Source organism: Coregonus clupeaformis, chromosome 10 (assembly GCF_020615455.1).
Source record: "Coregonus clupeaformis isolate EN_2021a chromosome 10, ASM2061545v1, whole genome shotgun sequence".
NCBI lineage: Eukaryota > Metazoa > Chordata > Actinopteri > Salmoniformes > Salmonidae > Coregonus > Coregonus clupeaformis.
The window spans coordinates 7,404,413-7,424,000 of record NC_059201.1 but is presented as its reverse complement, the minus strand read 5'-3'; the positions used below and the strand labels follow the sequence as shown (position 1 = coordinate 7,424,000).

The 19,588-nt window shown below is 43.6% G+C and overlaps 1 protein-coding gene across 1 annotated transcript; it reads right to left on the bottom strand.

Annotated features, from left to right (window-relative positions):
• Positions 1–3,892: 3,892 nt before the first annotated feature.
• Positions 3,893–16,275, bottom strand: LOC121557249 (protein ILRUN). Its single transcript, XM_041871085.1, has 5 exons — positions 15,759–16,275; positions 14,938–15,092; positions 14,587–14,784; positions 12,136–12,443; positions 3,893–5,750 (listed from the first exon to the last, which is right to left on the bottom strand). The coding sequence occupies exons 1-5, from the start codon at positions 15,914–15,916 to the stop codon at positions 5,715–5,717; spliced, it is 855 nt and encodes a 284-aa protein (XP_041727019.1). The 5' UTR covers positions 15,917–16,275; the 3' UTR covers positions 3,893–5,714.
• Positions 16,276–19,588: the final 3,313 nt, after the last annotated feature.

Sequence of the window (19,588 nt, the reverse complement as noted above, 5' to 3'; positions counted from 1 at the left end):
TGTGTATACATAGTCAAGCACGCTGGATCCTCTTGTGAGGCAGGATACATGTGATATTCTGGGAAAATGTGTTTTAGACAGGCTTGGTTAAAGACTGCTTCCGGGTGAGAGGATTCTTGCTGGCTAATAATCTTGTACAGTTCGCGGAGTGCCGCCTTGGTGTTTACTTGTGGCGGTATGTCCACAGCTGTGATAATAACACACATGAATTCCCTCGGCATATAGTGTGGTCGGCATTTTAGCATCAGAAACTCCAGGTCTGGTGAACAGGAGCTCAAGATGTTTTCAACTTCAGTACACCAGGAATTGATTATGAGGAAACACACCCCTCTTCCCGACTCTTACCAGAAGCCGCCGTTAGATCCATTCGGAATATGGAGAAGCCATTTGACTGAAAGTCGAGTGTATTGTCCGTAAGCCACGTCTCAGTAAAAACAAAGACACAGCATTCCCTGATGTCCCTCTGCGATTGAATCCTTTGGTATTTTATCTTTAATTAGGATCCCCGTTAGCTGATGCGAAAGCAGCAGCTACTCTTCCTGGGGTCCACACAAAACATGAAACATGACATAATACAGAACATTAATAGACGAGAACAGCTCAAGGACAGTAACTGTTCTTGCTCTGAGTTCACAAAGTTTATTTTCCAGCGATTGGACATTAGCTATCAGGATACTAGGAAGAGGAGGCTGTGTAGCCCGTCTTTTCAACCTAGCTTGGAGTCCCCCTTTCCTTTACTATTTAGTAATGATGATGATGATGACACAAGTCAGTGTACAGTAAGATGAAGAAGTGAGATGGCCTTTTAGGTGAATCAGTGTGCATCAGAATTCCAAAGAAGACGTTACCTATCACCATTAACTGTCCCAAGAACCTTTGTAAGAACTATTATGGGAACTTTCTTTTGAGCATGAAGAAAAACACAGCTACACTATACGCATGGGTAACTATGGGTAACTATGCCATTGCTAAACACTACCTGAAAGCCAAACATGGGAATTCCTGAGGTTATTTGTTCAGATGCCAGGGCTGGTGACAGACAAACGCCTCAAGCAATGAGAGACGTACTGCAGTGGTGGAAAAAGTACCCAATTGTCATACTTGAGTAAACCTTAATAGAAAATGACTCAAGTAAAAGTTAAAGTCACCCAGTAAAATACTACTTGAGTAAAAGTCTAAAAGTATTTGGTTTTAAATATACTTAACTATCAAAAGTAAATGTCATCATTTAAAATTCCTTATATTAAGTAAAACAGACGGCACAATTTTATTTTATTTTTACGGATAGCCAGGGGCACACCTCCGACATTCAGACATCACTCACTCAAGTCTGGTCCTTTCAGACTAGTCTTTAGTCCCTAAAAAAATTAACCGTATTCTATTGTCTCCAACATTAAGTGGGGTTGTTTATGAATAAATACATTGTTTCTCCTTTTCAGGCACTATAAATGTCTTGAATTATGAATAATGCTTATGATGAAATGGTCATATTGTCAGTCTGCAACAAAAGCGATGGGTTGTTTAATGAATGTCATTTGTGTCTACCATTTGCCTACTGTAAAATGTTTTTTTTCCTTAATGTGTATGCACCGTATGTAGTTTATTTTCCGCTCTTATGACATACAATGTGATTGAGGTGTAGCTATCAGCAAAGTCAGTGCTAGTAGGAAAGAAGTAAAGTGCAAGTGGGGGGTGTGCTGTGGGATTATACTTTTTCCTTTAGATTTTTTTATTGCTTTTGAGCATGTCTGAACTTTAGTCATCATGACGATTTTTTTTATTTTTTTTATTTCACCTTTATTTAACCAGGTAAGCCAGTTGAGAACAAGTTCTCATTTACAACTGCGACCTGGCCAAGATAAAGCAAAGCAGTGCGATAAAATCAACAACACAGAGTTACATATGGGGTAAAAAAAAACATAAGGTCATAAAATACAACAGAAAATATATATACAGTGTGTGCAAATGTAGCAAGTTATGGAGGTAAGGCAATAAGTAGGCTATAGTGCAAAATAATTACAATTACCGGTAGTATTAACACTGGAATGCTAGATGTGCAAGAGAGTATGTGCAAATAGAGATACTGGGGTGCAAAAGAGCAAAATAAATAACAATATAGGGATGAGGTAGTTGGGTGGGCTAATTTCAGATGGGCTGTGTACATGTGCAGTGATCGGTAAGGTGCTCTGACAACTGATGCTTAAAGTTAGTGAGGGAGATAAGAGTCTCCAGCTTCAGAGATTTTTGCAATTCGTTCCAGTCATTGGCAGCAGAGAACTGGAAGGAATGGCGGCCAAAGGAGGTGTTGGCTTTGGGAATGACCAGTGAGATATACCTGCTGGAGTATAAGACTACGGGTGGGTGCTGCTATGGTGACCAATGAGCTAAGATAAGGCGGGGATTTGCCTAGCAGTGATTTATAGATGGCCTGGAGCCAGTGGGTTTGACGACGAACATGTAGTGAGGACCAGCCAACAAGAGCGTACAGGTCCCAGTGGTGGGTAGTGTATGGGGCTTTGGAGACAAAACGGATGGCACTGTGATAGACTACATCCAATTTGCTGAGTAGAGTGTTGGAGGCTATTTTGTAAATGACATCGCCGAAGTCAAGGATCGGTAGGATAGTCAGTTTTACGAGGGCATGTTTGGCAGCATGAGTGAAGGAGGCTTTGTTGCGAAATAGGAAGCCGATTCTAGATTTAACTTTGGATTGGAGATTCTTAATGTGAGTCTGGAAGGAGAGTTTACAGTCTAACCAGACACCTAGGTATTTGTAGTTGTCCACATACTCTAGGTCAGACCCGTCGAGAGTGGTGATTCTAGTCGGGTGGGCGGGTGCCAGCAGCGTTCGATTGAAGAGCATGCATTTAATTTTACTAGTGTTTAAGAGCAGTTGGAGGCTACTGAAGGAGTGTTGTATGGCATTGAAGCTCGTTTGGAGGTTTGTTAACACAGTGTCCAATGAAGGGCCAGATGTATACAAAATGGTGTCGTCTGCGTAGAGGTGGATCTGAGAGTCACCAGCAGCAAGAGCGACATCATTGATATACACTGAGAAAAGAGTCGGCCCAAGAATTGAACCCTGTGGCACCCCCATAGAGACTGCCATAGGTCCAGACAACAGGCCCTCCGATTTCACACATTGAACTCTATCTGAGAAGTAGTTGGTGAACCAGGCGAGGCAGTCATTTGAGAAACCAAGGCTATTTAGTCTGCCAATAAGAATGCGGTGGTTGACAAGAGTCGAAAGCCTTGGCCAGGTCGATGAAGACGGCTGCACAGTCTATTATCGATCGCGGTTATAATATCGTTTAGGACCTTGAGCGTGGCTGAAGTGCACCCATGACCAGCTCGGAAACCAGATTGCATAGCGGAGAAGGTACGGTGGGATTCGAAATGGTTGGTGATCTGTTTGTTAACTTGGCTTTCAAATACTTTCGAAAGGCAGGGCAGGATGGATATAGGTCTGACACCACTTAGTCAGTAAGATGAAGAAGTGAGATGGCCTATACTGAACCCTGTAACCCTGGATAGCAGAGCCCACCGTGAGGAAACATCATACCTTATAGCATGTCCCATAAACCAACAGCCACACCATAAATGTGGGAAGCAGCCCCTCTGTCACCACTACTGCTTACTTCTCACCAATAGACTTGCAGTTTTTTTGTATTGCCACAGGAACGTTTCTCTCAATAACTCATTGTTCTGTCATTTGGGAACCACAGCCTCATCCTGGCAAAAGAGGACATAAAACTGTGCTGTCGTCTCCCTGCCAAACGCGGTTGATTCCTAGGAAAAGTCATTACCACTGTCACCTGCTAACCAATGTTTCAAACACAGTGTGTTACATGAGTCAATCAACAACAACAACAACAAAAAACATGGTGCCACATTTTTGGTTTCAGTGTTAATTTAATCATACAAATGTTCATTTATACATATAGGAAAAAAGGCTTTAATTTGACAATTTCCGTTCTCGTGAATGTTCTATCATAAGAATATGCAAACGCTCCACTCACCATGCCTCCTTGCTTAAAACTGCACTGACACAAATCCCAAAAAAATAAAAAAATAAAGACGGAATAAAGCTAAGAATTAAACTCTCTCTCTCCCCATCTCACACACAAACAGACAGCAAGGGGCTGTACAAGTAAGAGGCAGAACAGTGAACACTGTTTGAGAGGACTAACATAATCACCTTGACAAATACAGAAATATGAAAAGGCTGGTGTGAAAGCACAACGGCTACAAGAAAACAGGGCCTTTCCATCAGAAGGAACCATACATAAGATACCCATCATATATACTCTTGTATGGGCATCTACAAGATCTTTAGTCTATCCATAACAATTGTCATCAATTTCCTTCTTTTTTTATTTACTCATAACCTTGTGGAAATGGTGGAACATTGGAAGCAGAGAAATCTTGCTTGAAGAACGTGACGGTAAAAAAAAAAAAACACGACAACATTCCGAATGAGAAACAAATTGCATAACATGATGTTAACTTGGTTGATACTATATAAATTGTAAACAATGCCTAATATTACTACATCTCTTATAGACCATTCTCCACTTTTATGCAGATGAATGAATGAATTCTAGGGTTGAACCTATGTCCTTTTGAGTGTATGTACCCAATTGACTTAATTTGACAATCAAAAACGGGACTCAATGTTGTCAAGTTTGGAAGAAAACTAAAACAAGGACAACATATACTATTACAACAGACAATAATATCTAGATCCAGACACCATACAGACACTAAATCAAATCACCACTTGTAAACATCTGAAGTGGCATCGTGCAAACTGCAGAAACAAAACAAACGGTGCAGATATTGCCGATGGCTTGAGCAGTCACAAACCCAGAATTTAAATACCCCTCCCTATGATTTAAATACCCCTCCCTATGATGGGAAAGGAAAGTCTATTTTTCTATGATGTCTGTCATGTCATGTCAGAGTCAGTGTGGTTTGGTTGTTTAGTTAATAGCACCATCTGCTGGCTCTAAAGAACAAGCTTTACCACTGAATGATGCATCTCTGTGTCGTAAGTACAGTACAGCAAAGGCTTATTTACGGGGCAACTCATTCACAGGCCTGTATCCTAGTTTCTGAAACATCAGGTGGAGGATTGTTTTTTGGGAATCAGTATTATATTTAGTTTAATCTATTTAGATGTGTACGTACATAGGTCACAACAACTTCTTTACCAAAGTTGTATCCACCACTTCGTGCTTAGTAAAATCCAAAAGGAAACTATACACGTGCACACACGCACAATTCAGAACACACAGACATGAATTCAAATCCTACAGTAATAGCTCAACAGGCAAAATTGTTTTAGATGGCATTTTCTCACACATTTCATTTGCTCAAGCTCACACACATCCATCCTTTTGCTAAGCTCATCCAGCAGTGCCTACCCTACACTAATGAGGTGTGTTGACAGCTAAAAACAAAAAGGTATGTAGTAGAATTTAGGATTTATAGCACTCTTTATGTAGCAACACAGGTAGGGTATTCACTGGGATAGGTGCCTCCTTGTTCTCACTGTAGTTTGTGTTTTGGTGGATTGGGGTAGGGCCCAAGGGAGAGGGTTGTCTAGAGTCTGTATGAAATGTGTCCCTCACCCTCTCCGGTGCCCCTGCCCGCAGCTCATCATCAGCATTCCCAGGTCTGTTCAGCACCACCTGGTCTGGGTCTCCATCTTTCTAACTCTGGCCTAACGGATAGGGTCCATGAACACCCTGAGGAGAGACACAGAATACAGTCAACACATGGCAAAAGCAAAATGTATTCTTTGTGTTATTATCCTTCTGTTACTTTTCTATTTCTCTCTCTGCATTGTTGGGGAGTATTTCACTGTTAGTCTACACCTGTTGTTTGCGAAACATGTGACAAATAAAATGTGTACAAAATTATTTTGATTTGCGTAGGGGTTCAGTGAGGTGAAACGCTAAGAACATTCCCCATTCTAAGCGACAGGCTATCATATTTATTCTACACAATGCATTTCTATCTGAACGTTCTCTAACATAGGAGCTACACTAGGGCATTGGGAAAACAGTATATATTTTTTACCTGCTAGACTGGACATTAAACTTTTTGCCGGCGTGAGCATAGCGTAAGCCACTGCAAGGTAACCTGCCTAAACGACTATCGCCCTGTAGCACTCCAATCTCTAATTACGAAGTGCTTTGAAAGGCTGGTCATGACACATCAACACCATCATCCCAGACACCCTAGACACTCTCCAATTCGCATAGCGCCCCAACGGATCCACAGATGACCCAATCTCAATTGCACTTCACACTGCCCTCTCCCACCTGGACAAGAGGGGAAATAACTCAGACTACAGCTCAGCGTTCAACACCATAGTCCCCTCCAAGCTCATCACCAAGCTAGGGACCCTGTGACTGAACCCCTTCCTCTGCAACTGGATCCTGGACGTGTTGAAGGGCCGGCCCCAGGTGGTGAGGGTAGGCAACAACACCTCTGCCACGCTGACCCTCAACACAGGGGCCCCTCAGGGGTGTGTGCTTAGTCCATTCTTGTACTCCCTGTTCACCCACGACCGTGTGGCCACGCACGACTCCAACACCATCATCAAGTTTGCTGACGGTGGTAGGCCTGATCACCGACGGCGATAAGTCAGCCTACAGGGAGGAGGTCAGAGACTTAGCAGCGTGGTGCCAGGACAACATCCTTTCCCTCAACGTCAGTAAGACCAAGGAGCTGACTGTGGACTATAGTTAAAAGAGGGGAGAGCAGGTCCCCATCCACATCGACGGGGCTGTTGTGGAGTGGGTCGAGAGCTTCAAGTTCCTTGGCGTCCACATCATTAAGGACCTAACATGGTCCACACACACCTGCACAGTTGTGAAGAGGGCACGACAGCGCCTCTTCCCCCTCAGAAGGCTGAAAAGATTTGGTATGGGCCCTCGGATCCTCAAAAAGTTCAACAGCTGCACCATCGAGTGCATCTTGACTGGCTGCATCACCGCTTGATATGGTAAATGCACCACTCTTGACCGCAAAGCGCTAGAGGGTGGTGCGGACAGCCCAGTACTTCACTGGTGGCCGAGCTACCTGCCATCCAGGACCTCTATATCAGGCGGTGTCAGAGGAAATCCCAATCTACAATATTTTTACCCCTTTTTCTCCCCAATTGGTGGTTACAGTCTTGTCCTTTCGCTGCAACTCCCGTACAGACTTGGGGGAGGCGAAGGTCGAGAGCCATACGTCCTCCGAAACACGACCCCGCCAAGCCGCACTGCCCGCTTAACCCGGAAGCCAGCCACACCAATGTGTCAGAGGAAACACTGTACAGCTGGCGACCGAAGTCAGCGTGCATGCACCCGGCACGCAACAAGGAGTCGCTAGAGCGTGATGGGACAAGGACATCCCAGCCGGCCAAACCCTACCCTAACGACGCTGAGCCAATTGTGCGCCGCCTCATGGGTCTCCCGGTCGCGGCCGGCTGCGACACAGCCTGGGATCGAACCAGGGTCTGTAGTGACGCCTCTAGCACTGTGATGCAGTGTCTTAGACCGCTGCGCCACGCGGGAAGCCCATTGATCATCCTTGAGATGTTTCTACAACTTAATTGGAGTCCACCTGTGGTAAATCCAATTGACTAAACATGATTTGGAAAGGGACACACCTGTCTATATAAGGTCCCACAGTTGACAGTGCATGTCAGAGCAAAAATCAAGCCAAGAGGTCGAAGGAATTGTCGGTAGAGCTCCGAGACAGGATTGTGTCGAGGCACAGATCTGGGGAAGGGTACCACAACATTTCTGCATTGAAGGTCCCCAAGAACAGTGGCCTCCATCATTCTTAATTGAAAGAAGTTTGGAACCACCAAGACTCTTCCTAGAGCTGGCCGCCCGGCCAAACTGAGCAATCGGGGTAGAAAGGCCTTGGTCAGGGAGGTGACCAAGAACCAGATAGTCACTCTGAACAGAGCTCAAGAGTTCTTCTGTGGAGATGGGAGAATTTTCCAGAAAGACAACCATCTCTGCAGCACTCCACCAATCAGGCCTTTATGGTAGAGTGGCCAGACGGAAGCCACTTCTCAGTAAAAGGCAAAAGACAGCCCACTTGGAGTTTGCCAAAAGGCACCTAAAGGACTCTCTGGTCTGATGAAACCAAGATTGAACTCTTTGGCCTGAATGCCAAGCGTCACGTCTGGAGGAAACCTGGCACCATTCCTATGGTGAAGCATGGTGGTGGCAGCCTAATGCTGTGGGGATGTTTTTCAGCGGCAGGGACTGGGAGACTAGTCAGGATCGAGGGAAAGATGAACGGAGCAAAGTACAGAGAGATCCTTGATGAAAACCGTCTCAAGAGCACTCAGGACCTCAGACTGGGACGAAGGTTCACCTTCCAACAGGACAATGACCCTAAGCACACAGCCAAGACAACATAGGAGTGGCTTCGAGACAAGTCTCTGAATGTCCTTGAGTGGCCTAGCCAGAGCCTGGACTTGAACCCAATCTAACATCTCTGAAGAGTCCTGAAAATAGCTGTGCAGCAACGCTCCCCATCCAACCTGACAGAGATTGAGAGGATCTGCAGAGAAGAATGGGAGAAACTCCCCAAATACAGGTGTGCCAAGCTTGTAGCGTCGTACCCAAGAAGACTCGAGGCTGTAATCGCTGTCAACGGTTCTTCAACAAAGTACTGAGTAAAGGGTCTGAATACTTATGTAAATGTGATAGTTTTTTTTTTATATACATTTGCAAACATTTCTAAAAACCTGTTTTTGCTTTGTCATTATGGGGTATTGTGTATAGATTGATTAGGGGGAAAAAACAATAATACATTTTAGAATAAGTCTGTAACGTAACAAAATGTGGAAAAGGTGAAGGGGTCTGAATACTTTCCGAATGCACTGCACACAAACCATATACACACTCACTCACACACACTACATTGACACTCCCACACACATTCACATACACTACATAAGCAAACCGACAACACAAACACATGATTTGATGATGCTGCTCTGTTCTTTATTTTACTCTTATCTATCCTGATGCCTAGTCACTTTACCCGGCCTTCATGTACATATCTACCTCAAATACCTTATTATCTATCCTGATGCCTAGTCACTTTACCTTCATGTACATACAGTTGAAGTTGGAAGTTTACATACACCTTAGCCAAATACATTTAAACTCAGTTTTTCACAATTTCTGACATTTAATCCTAGTAAAAATTCCCTGTCTTAGGTCAGTTAGGATCACCACTTTATTTTAAGAATGTATAATAATAGTAGAGAGAATGATTTATTTCAGCTTTTATTTCTTTCATCACATTCCCAGTGGTTCAGAAGTTTACATACACTCAATTAGTATTTGGTAGCATTGCCTTTAAATTGTTTAACTTGGGTCAAACGTTTCGGGTAGCCTTCCACAAGCTTCCCACAATAAGTTGGGTGGATTTTGGCCCATTCCTCCTGACAGAGCTGGTGTAACTGAGTCAGGTTTATAGGCCTCCTTGCTCGCACACGCTTTTTCAGTTCTGCCCACACATTTTCTATAGGATTGAGGTCAGGGCTTTTTGATGGCCACTCCAATACCTTGACTTTGTTGTCCTTAAGCCATTTTGCCACAACTTTGGAAGTGTGCTTGGGGTCATTGTCCATTTGGAAGACTCATTTGCGACCAAGCTTTAACTTCCTGACTGATGTCTTGAGATGTTGCTTCAATATATTCACATAATTTTCCTTCCTCATGATGCCATCTATTTTGTGAAGTACCCCAGTCCCTCCTGCAGCAAAGCACCCCCACAGCATGATGCTGCCACCCCCGTGCTTCACGGTTGGGATGGTGTTCTTCGGCTTGCAAGTCCCCCTTTTTCCTCCAAACATAACGATGGTCATTATGGCCAAACATAACTCTGCATCGTTGGGATGGGCTCGTAAGCAAGCATTTCACGGTAAAGTCTACACCAGTTGTATTCGGCGCATTTGACAAATACAATTTTATTTGAAATATCCTATTGTTCTCGGGCGTGAGCTACGTGTCAATCTTGAAATTAGAGCCAGAGCGCAATACTATGCTGAACAGCACATGCCTCTCGTGGAGATGGCGTGCTCACACCTAGGTTTAATTGAAATGAATAGTAGCGTATCACACTCAGCAAAAGTTACGCATCCGGTGTAGCAGGCCAGTAAGGTTGCAGCAACATCCTGAACAGGGCAGGCCCCTACATACAGCACAGCTGTATTTTTTTGAAAGATAATCTCACCCCGTACGTAAGGAAGTACCTCAGTCCATTATTGGCTCAATAAAAGCTGTGAATGAGCAACAGAGGCACGCGTTTCTGAACAGACTAGTTTACCCAGCCAGGAGTGGCAGTAAGTTTACAGGCTGGAATAAAATGGATCGCCATGACAGAAGTATGAGGTGATTTAAAGCAGGCACGCACACACATCACATCCAAGCAGCTCTGAGGGCTATTGCACCAGTATATGGTTGTGAACTGACGAAGGGTTATTATCACATAAACAGGTAAATCAATAAAAGGGGAATAAACTGGGCAGAGCAGGAGGTGTACAGCTGCTGTAATGGTGGATGTTATTGCTCAGTGAAAACCACCAACTGACACGTAGGACCAGTTTCAGAGACACAGATTAGGACAACAAGGCACTTTCAATGGAGAAGCTCAATTGAGAATGCTTTTTAGTCCAGGACTAGGCTTAATATGCGTCTGGGAAACCCGTAGAGTTTACCTTTAGAGCAGGGGTGTCAAACATACGGCCCGTGAACCGCAAGGTGGTTTGCGCAAAAAAATAGCTAAATTTTTTTTTGGGGGGGGGAAACGATCTCAATCAACATTGAAATAACTAAAACTAAGCCTCCCAAGTGGCGCAGAGGTCTAAGTCACTGCATCGCAGTGCTTGAGGCGTCACTACAGACCCGGGTTCGATCCCAGGCTGTGTCACAGCCGGCCGTGACTGGGAGACCAATGAGGCGACGCACAATTGGCCCAGCGTCGTCCAGGTTAGGGGAGGGTTTGGCCGACCAGGATCTCCTTGTCCCATCGTGCTCTAGTGACTCCTTGTGGCAGGCCGGGTGCCTACAAGCTGACTTCGGTCACCAGCGTGACGGTGTTTCCTCTGACACATTGGTGTGGCTGGCTTCCAGGTAAAGCAAGCAGTGCGGCTTGGCAGGGTCGTGTTTCAGAGGATGCATGGCTCTCGACCTTTGCCTCTCCTGAGTCCGTAGGGGAGTTGCAGCGATGGGACAAGACTAACTACCAATTGGGTAAGAAATGACTGAAACTGTGTAGAAATGATAATGGAGCTACATTTACAGTCTCTTTACTCTGTCCAGCTTGCTAACAGTCAGGGAGCGTTGAAAATTCCAAAAGCGATGGAGAGGAAATATAACACATTTTAAGTGCGGCACTCCGGACCTCACAGGGATAGTCCCCAATGCTGGAAGGGTGTGAAAAAGTTTGGGAATGCATGCCTTAGAGGAACCGCACAGACACATAGAATACCAAATGTACCTCTGGAAGAGCTCTCATGTGTTTTCTACATCTGTTCAATCGCATAATGTGGTACAATGGAGGACGGTGGTTGATATGTTATTTTTTCCTATACTACTATTGTTTTGCATAACAGGATGGTGGAATTTTTAGAAGGTCTGTCTGTTGCGTCTGGTCGCCAACGTGACAGGAAGGCTTACCTTTGAGCCAGGTGAGGGTGCAGTAAACAATGGAAAAATTTGTAACATTTAACCAGTGTCTAAATCACAACAATGCTTTTCATAGATTACTGATTAACAATACTGATGAAGAACAATTTATCTGTGCCACAACTCAAAGCAGAGCTCTATTGTGTTTTTTCCACACGACTGATAGTAACTGTACTGCAGTGGTAACACCTGGAAAACCTCCCTAACACTACTCTCTTGTGACAGCAAAAAAAAATATTTTCAATTGGAGGTTTCAAAGCCAGGCATGAAAAGAGTACTTTTTACACAAATCCAAACGTGGCACAGAAATTGGACTTGTGCTCCCACAAGTATCCCGATGTTTAAGCAGAAAACAGTGAGGAGTGGACATCAGCTTGTTTCGAGGAAAGCCAACCATGGTTCATTCATTCATACATACCTGACTGTAAGTCACTACTGATAGATTGTTTTGGAGCCCATTCGATGCTCTATTTACAGCATTGTGAGACAGTCCGTTTTCATCTTGCTGGATGGCATCCTGCCTGCCCTCCCAGGCTCCTCCAGGCTCTTTGAAGTTGTTGTTGCCTCTGGCGTCGTGTTTGCCCTTCTGTGGCGAGGCGAAAGGGTTGAAGTCTCCCTCCACGTTGCGGTGCGGCTGGGTGTTGAACTCCGTCTCGAAGGAGGACAGTTGCTGTGTCACGCCCAAAAGGCCCCCCACCTCCACGCTGAGGATCACCCAGATCACGTCTGTGTGGGCAGAGAGAGTGACACACACCAGGCGTTAAGGGTGACGTGTTCTGTCCAGGAGACATCACTGGTGGTAGTGCTAGGAGTTAAATACCCCAAATGCTCAGTAATCATTTATAAAAAGTACTCACGAGTTTACATTTTGGTCAAGTTGACTAATTTCAAGACATTGATTGACCACTCAATGTCTTGAAAAAGTACTTCACACTAAAACGTTAGCAATAGAGGTCTTCATGGTTCCGAAATGGATCCGTGGCTTTCCCACCAGACCCAATACGCATAAATATTTTTTTTGCAAAATTGAGACACGTTCCAAATGGACCAGAGGACAGTCAGACACGTTCCGAAAAGGACCGTGGAAAACAGACCCGTGCTGGTTCGGATCTGAGAGTAGAAAGAGAGAAAGAAACCTCCAACTGGGCTCTGCCAGCGCCGTCAATAAACAAGCCATATTGGCTAAATGATCCAGTGACATGTCCTTAAAAACTGCCTATAACAAATTACAAAAAAAATATTTGTTGTGTTTCGATGTGCAGCATATTCAAAACATTATATTCTATTTATTGCTTTTTCCATTTTTACTTTCCTAAAACAATAATTGTCTACCTCACGGTTCAGCTGTTGGAGATTTGAGCGATAAATGCATCAGGGCATTGCATGCATATAGGCCTATGCGTCCAATAAATATTAAAGGAGACAAGCCTGCAGTAGCTAACCCTAATAATAGCCATACCCTACCAAACCTTCACAAAAGTTGCTTAAATGTATTAGGGTAATATGAAAAGTCAAGTCAAGTCATGGTTTATAGGGGAAATACGAACAGGTTATTATATTGCAGCATTAAATTAATGACCAACAAAGGCGATTGGCCTACCGTAGGCCAACCCAACAAATGACAGCAATAGGCTAATGCTATTTATTTTACAACAGGCCTACTTTTAACCTTAAACTAAATAGGGAGGACAAAATTAAAAGACAGTTAGAACTTAATTTAGCCAACAAAAATGTATCAACAAAATGAGACAAAACACTTTTTGCATAGGCTATTTAAAGAACTGGTTTAGATGATTAAATATGCCTATAATAATAATAATAATAATAATAATAATAATAATAATAATAATAATGACTAATCAATTGATAATAAATACAAAAATAAATAAATTAAAGGTCAAAAATTGCATCAAACCTGAATAGCGAGTTGCACACAGTCCATTTGGTCACGCCAGCGTTCTTCTTTGTCCACTACAATATTAAAACTTGTCCCCGAGGACATTCCCCTCGTCGTCCCTGAGGACATTCCCCTCGTCGGCTTCTTTTCCCTGAACTCTTTCTCCTCTAACTTTAGTTTTACTTCAATGAAAAAGGACTTCATCTTCACAATCAACAGTAGCTTAGGCCAAGACCCCTTTTACTGGCCATCTCTCTTTCCCTCTCCTCAGCAGCAGGCGCACCAGTTTCAGCTGGACATAAGCTGTACGTTTTATTGAGTTGCAATTGGCTAAAACAGATAACAAGCTCACAGTTCTCATCACACAAACACTAAATTAACAGAAGACAGGTCCAATCGGGTCCAGTCGGTAAATAAATTTTAATTGCACATATCCGAGACCCGTGGCAATTATATCAGACCCGACCCAGATCTATGACAAAAGTCAGAATTTAGGACCCACACCCGCTACGGTCCCATGTCGGATCTCGGAATTTCTGGTCTGTTGAAACCGTGAAGACCTCTAGTTAGCACACAAACATGCAGGTTGACGTTTATTGTCATGAGTCTTGCCCTGGAGGCAGAACTGAGTAATTTCTGCTAGATGGGCCAGCAGCAAAGTCAAAATTGGCTTTATTGTAAAAATCCATGAAAACAAACATTTGCTTTATGGTCTTAATTAAAGGTTAGGCATTAGGGTTAGCAGTGTGGTTAGGGTTAAGGTTAGGTTTAAAATCAGATTTTATGACTTTGTGGCTGTGCCAACTACTGACCACTCGGCCGAGCTGCCTCCAGAGCAAGATCCATGACGATAAACACTAACCTGCCACAAACATGCAAAGGTTAACGTGTGTGGATTATTTATAGAATTGGTTACACCCTTATAAAACAAATTGTCAACAAAACAGTGTATCTGCGACGTTCTGGACCTACCTCCATAAAACAGCCCTGTGGGTGTGCACATCCTCCATTGGCCCTGGTACATGCCGGGAGCAGCGGGGCTGCGCATCTGCACACTGACATCTGAGATCTCCTGGGGTTCTAGACAGCGCACCATCACCATGTTGACGTGGCCAAACTGGTCCCCTCCAATGTACTTCAGACATACCCCGGGTGGCCAGGAATCTGCACCTGTGAAACAGACAGACAAAGAGATTACACACGTTTACAGGCGAGTGGTTTCCGGGTCTTACATTGCAGTGAAGGTTTTTCTTCTTGTGTGACTTTACATTGATGAATCATAGGTAGGGTGATATGATCCGGATGACTGAAAGGTAACCCCACCTGTGTTCTGTATCCTCCAGGTCTTTGTGAATGGTGTGTCGGGGGGAACAGACTCTCCCTCACCAATCGTAACATCCTCCACAAAGGACATGGATGGTGTGTTGATGCTGGGACTCTCAACATCATAATAGGCACCGATGGCTGCCTGTAGATTCCTATTTTAATGGCAAAAGGCATTGAGAAGAGTGGGTGAGTCAATGTCATGTTTAATTTGCAAGTATTCAAACCTGATCCAGTTCCTGAAACTACTTCACAACAACATTTAAAATAAGAAAAAAAAAAAAATATTGCTGATAATGATTTCCCCTGGCAAGAATATGAGTCGAGGTCATTTATCAGGATCGTTTTATTTTGTTCAGTGATAGTCGTTTTAGGCTAGTTTATCTCACTACCGATTAAATTACGTCATCATATCACAAACACTTGTTAGGTGATATAAAATGTACGCCTAGAGCCCATTGGTGCGAGCTTGAACATGATATCTACACCACAACTAGCTAGCTAACGTTACACAATTAACAAATCTGGTCAGGTTAGCTATGGTGAATATTTCTGTTGCAATACGTCCTTTGTTTTTAGCAAAGGTAGCTAGACTTAGTTAGCCAATGGTAATCTATTACAATGTATCTGGCGTTAGCTACAGTTTCACATAGCTAACGTTAGCCTAGCTATGTCCTAGCAGCAATGACAGTCAATGCAAATCATCGACACAAGAAGCTATATAGCGATACATGAAAGAGAAAAAGAGACAGCCTCCGTGACTACTCAAAAGGTACCTAGCTAGCTACTATGCAAGCTAGGCCCCACATCCCCGAACTCACCAGTTGCTCATGTCAAGGAAGAAAGCGCATCCTGCCGGGTTGACCTGGAAGCCCAGCAGTCTTTGGAACTCTGAGATGAGGACGTCCTTGTCAGTGGTGCCCATGCAGTTGAATTTCTGCACGAGCTCCGAGTCCAGGTCTATGTCCATGCCCTCCATTGGCAGGTCTCCCGTGGCAGCGACGGGGGGTTCTCTCCTAATTTAGTCCGAGGCCTTATCCAGTCATAACAATCAGTTCAACAACAACAAGCGTAATACGCATGGCGGCGGGAGGGACAACGTTGGACGTCGGTGCAATCGTACGTCACCTTTCGTCACGGTGTGTGGACTAGAATTAGGAATTAAAATCGTTCATTTAATAGGATCTCTATGTGTGGACTTTTGCCTACGTCATCTGTTGCTATTCGAGTTATTATTTTCATTGGCTTTTCTTTAGCTAATGATAAAACAGATTAGGTCATTCAATTAATGCTGTTCATCCATCTTTTTGTAGTTACTATACTGAACAAAAATATAAACGCAACATGCAACAATTTCAAAGATTTTACTGAGTTACAGTTCATAGAATGAAATCTGTCAATTGAAATAAATTCATAGGCTGTAATTTATGGACTTCACATGACTGGGCAGTGGCACAGACATGGAAGGGCATAGGCCCACCCACTTGGGAGCCAGGCTCAGCCAGTCAGAATTAGTTTTATTTCAGACATAAATAATCCTCCTCGGGGATCTTTTATTTCAGCTCATGAAACATGGGACCAACACTTTACATGTTGCGTTTATATATATATATTTTCAGTATAGTTAGCTCTGGTCCATGGTGCAGCTATATATTTTGATTTCAGTGACTTGGTTAACTTGCTTTTTTGTATCCCACAGATTTGATTGTATTTTTTGGGGGGGTTACTACACGATTCCATATGTGTTATTTCATAGTTTTGATATCTTCACTATTATTCTACAATGTAGAAAATAGTAAAAATAAAGAAAAACCCTTGAATGAGTAGAAGCAGGTAGCTTAGTGGTTAAGAGTGTTGTGCCAGTAACTGAAAGGTTGCTGGTTCTAATCCCCGAGCCGACTAGGTGAAAAATCTGTCGATGTGCCCTTGAGCAAGGCACTTAACCCTAATTGCTCCTGTAAGTCCCTCTGGATAAGAGCGTCTGCTAAATGACTAAAATGTGTGTCCAAGCTTTTGACTGGTACTGTATGTCAGAACCTGGAAAGAGACTTCCAACGCCCTCCTTTTGTGATGAACATGAATTAGTGGGCTCTAATTCATGTTCAGTCAAATGTTTCTCTGTTAATTTTGCCAAGATAAACTTTTTTATTTCAGAAAGAAGGTCTCTGTTGTGTTTCTTTAGATAGCTGCAGCACTCAACCTTAAATTGCATCCTGTATACTATAATAATTTTACCAATACGTTATTGAGCTCATTTCTAGTGGTGGAAATTATATTTTAGATGGTTTATTTGAGTTTTTTCATGGTTTATTTGAGTTTTTTTCCTTAAAAAAAAGTCACCAGAACCAAGCTTGTCAGTACTTATACATATTTTGTTTTTGGGACCAGAGAAAACACTGACACATTTACATTAGTCATTTAGCAGACGCTCTTATCCAGAGCGACTTACACAATGTATACACTGAATGCATTTTTTTTTTCATACCCCCCGTGGGAATCGAACCCACAACCCTGGCGTTGCAAACACCATGCTCTACCAACTGAGCTACATCCCTCAGCATGACATAAGTATTTGATCACCTACCAACCAGTAAGAATTCCGGCTCTCACAGACATGTTAGTTTTTCTTTAAGAAGCCCTCCTGTTCTCCACTCATTACCTGTATTAACTGCACCTGTTTGAACTCGTTACCTGAATAAAAGACACCTGTCCACACACTCAATCAAACAGACTCCAACCTCTCCACAATGGCCAAGACCAGAGAGCTGTGTAAGGACATCAGGGATAAAATTGTAGACCTGCACAAGGCTGGGATGGGCTACAGGACAATAGGCAAGCAGCTTGGTGAGAAGGCAACAACTGTTGGTGCAATTATTCGAAAATGAAAGAAGTTCAAGATGATGGTCAATCAACCTCGGTCTGGGGCTCCATGCAAGATCTCACCTCGTGGGGCATCAATGATCATGAGGAAGGTGAGGGATCAGCCCAGAACTACACGGCAGGACCTGGTCAATGACCTGAAGAGAGCTGGGACCACAGTCTCAAAGAAAACCATTAGTAACACACTACGCCGTCATGGATTAAAATCCTGCAGCACACGCAAGGTCCCCCTGCTCAAGCCAGCGCATGTCCAGGCCCGTCTGAAGTTTGCCAATGACCATCTGGATGATCCAGAGGAGGAATGGGAGAAGGTCATGTGGTCTGATGAGACAAAAATTGAGCTTTTTGGTCTAAACTCCACTCGCCGTGTTTGGAGGAAGAAGAAGGATGAGTACAACCCCAAGAACACCATCCCAACCGTGAAGCATGGAGGTGGAAACATCATTCTTTGGGGATGCTTTTCTGCAAAGGTGACAGGATGACTGCACCGTATTGAGGGGAGGATGGATGGGGCCATGTATCGTGAGATCTTGGCCAACAACCTCCTTCCCTCAGTAAGAGCATTGAAGATGGGTCGTGAATGGGTCTTCCAGCATGACAACGACCCGAAAACACACAGCCAGGGCAACTAAGGAGTGGCTCCGTAAGAAGCATCTCAAGGTCCTGGAGTGGCCTAGCCAGTCTCCAGACCTGAGCCCAATAGAACATCTTTGGAGGGAGCTGAAAGTCCGTATTGCCCAGCGACAGCCCCGAAACCTGAAGGATCTGGAGAAGGGCTGTATGGAGGAGTGGGCCAAAATCCCTGCTGCAGTTTGTGCAAACCTGGTCAAGACCTACAGGAAACGTATGATCTCTGTAATTGCAAACAAAGGTTTCTGTACCAAATATTAAGTTCTGCTTTTCTGATGTATCAAATACTTATGTCATGCAATAAAATGCAAATGAATTACTTCAAAATCATACAATGTGATTTTTGGATTTTTGTTTTAGATTCCGTCTCTCACAGTTGAAGTGTACCTATGATAAAAATTACAGACCTCTACATGGTTTGTAAGTAGGAAAACCTGCAAAATCGGCAGTGTATCAAATACTTGTTCCCCCCACTGTATGTGCGTACGTACCCACTGTCAACTGTCACCAAGTATGATTCCACTATGTTGTCCTCCTTCAAGCTGAGCACACAAAGAGGAATTTTGGAAAATCCTTGAGTCATGAGTTGCACCTTTCCAACATCCCTCGATGTTGGAGAACTGCACACTGGGAGTGCACACACTGTACATTTATTAAGAACCAGTTTTTAAGATTCCTGTACTCCTGTACTCCTCAGCATCTGCTGTAGAAGGACACTTGATGGGAATATGGCATTCTCACATTCATAGAACCTTGTAGTTGGCTTGGCCAGCAGCATCAGGGAACTTGATGTGATTGTCTTTCAGTTCACATATTTCATTGCAGACTTTGTGGACTATTCTGCATAGTCAGTTCACTTACACCACACATATCTCCTGTTTCAAAATGGAAGGTTCCAGATGCCAAAAAACCTCAAGGTGATCAGTACCTGTAGGGAAGGAGGGATGGGCCTTCCCCAAAGAGAGCCAGATGAAAGCCTTGGCTCAAGCAAACAAATATCAGCTGCATTGTCTTTGTACATACGGAAACGGTCACGGAAATGTATTTCATTAAATAATTCAGTGGGTTGCTCCTGACTATAACCACCCTACTGTCTGGCCTTGGTTGTGCTCTTTGATCATCAAAAAATCAATTTTCCTCC

Bases quoted from the DNA above. Each gene is read 5' to 3' on its own strand.
- LOC121557249 (XM_041871085.1), bottom strand. From the start codon at position 15,916: ATGGAGGGCATGGACATAGACCTGGACTCGGAGCTCGTGCAGAAATTC. The intron at 15,093-15,758 runs GTGAGTTCGGGG...CCATTAAAATAG, and splicing joins TTCCTTGACATGAGCAACTG to GAATCTACAGGCAGCCATCG. The intron at 12,444-14,586 runs GTAGGTCCAGAA...CTGCCCACACAG, and splicing joins CACAGGGCTGTTTTATGGAG to ACGTGATCTGGGTGATCCTC.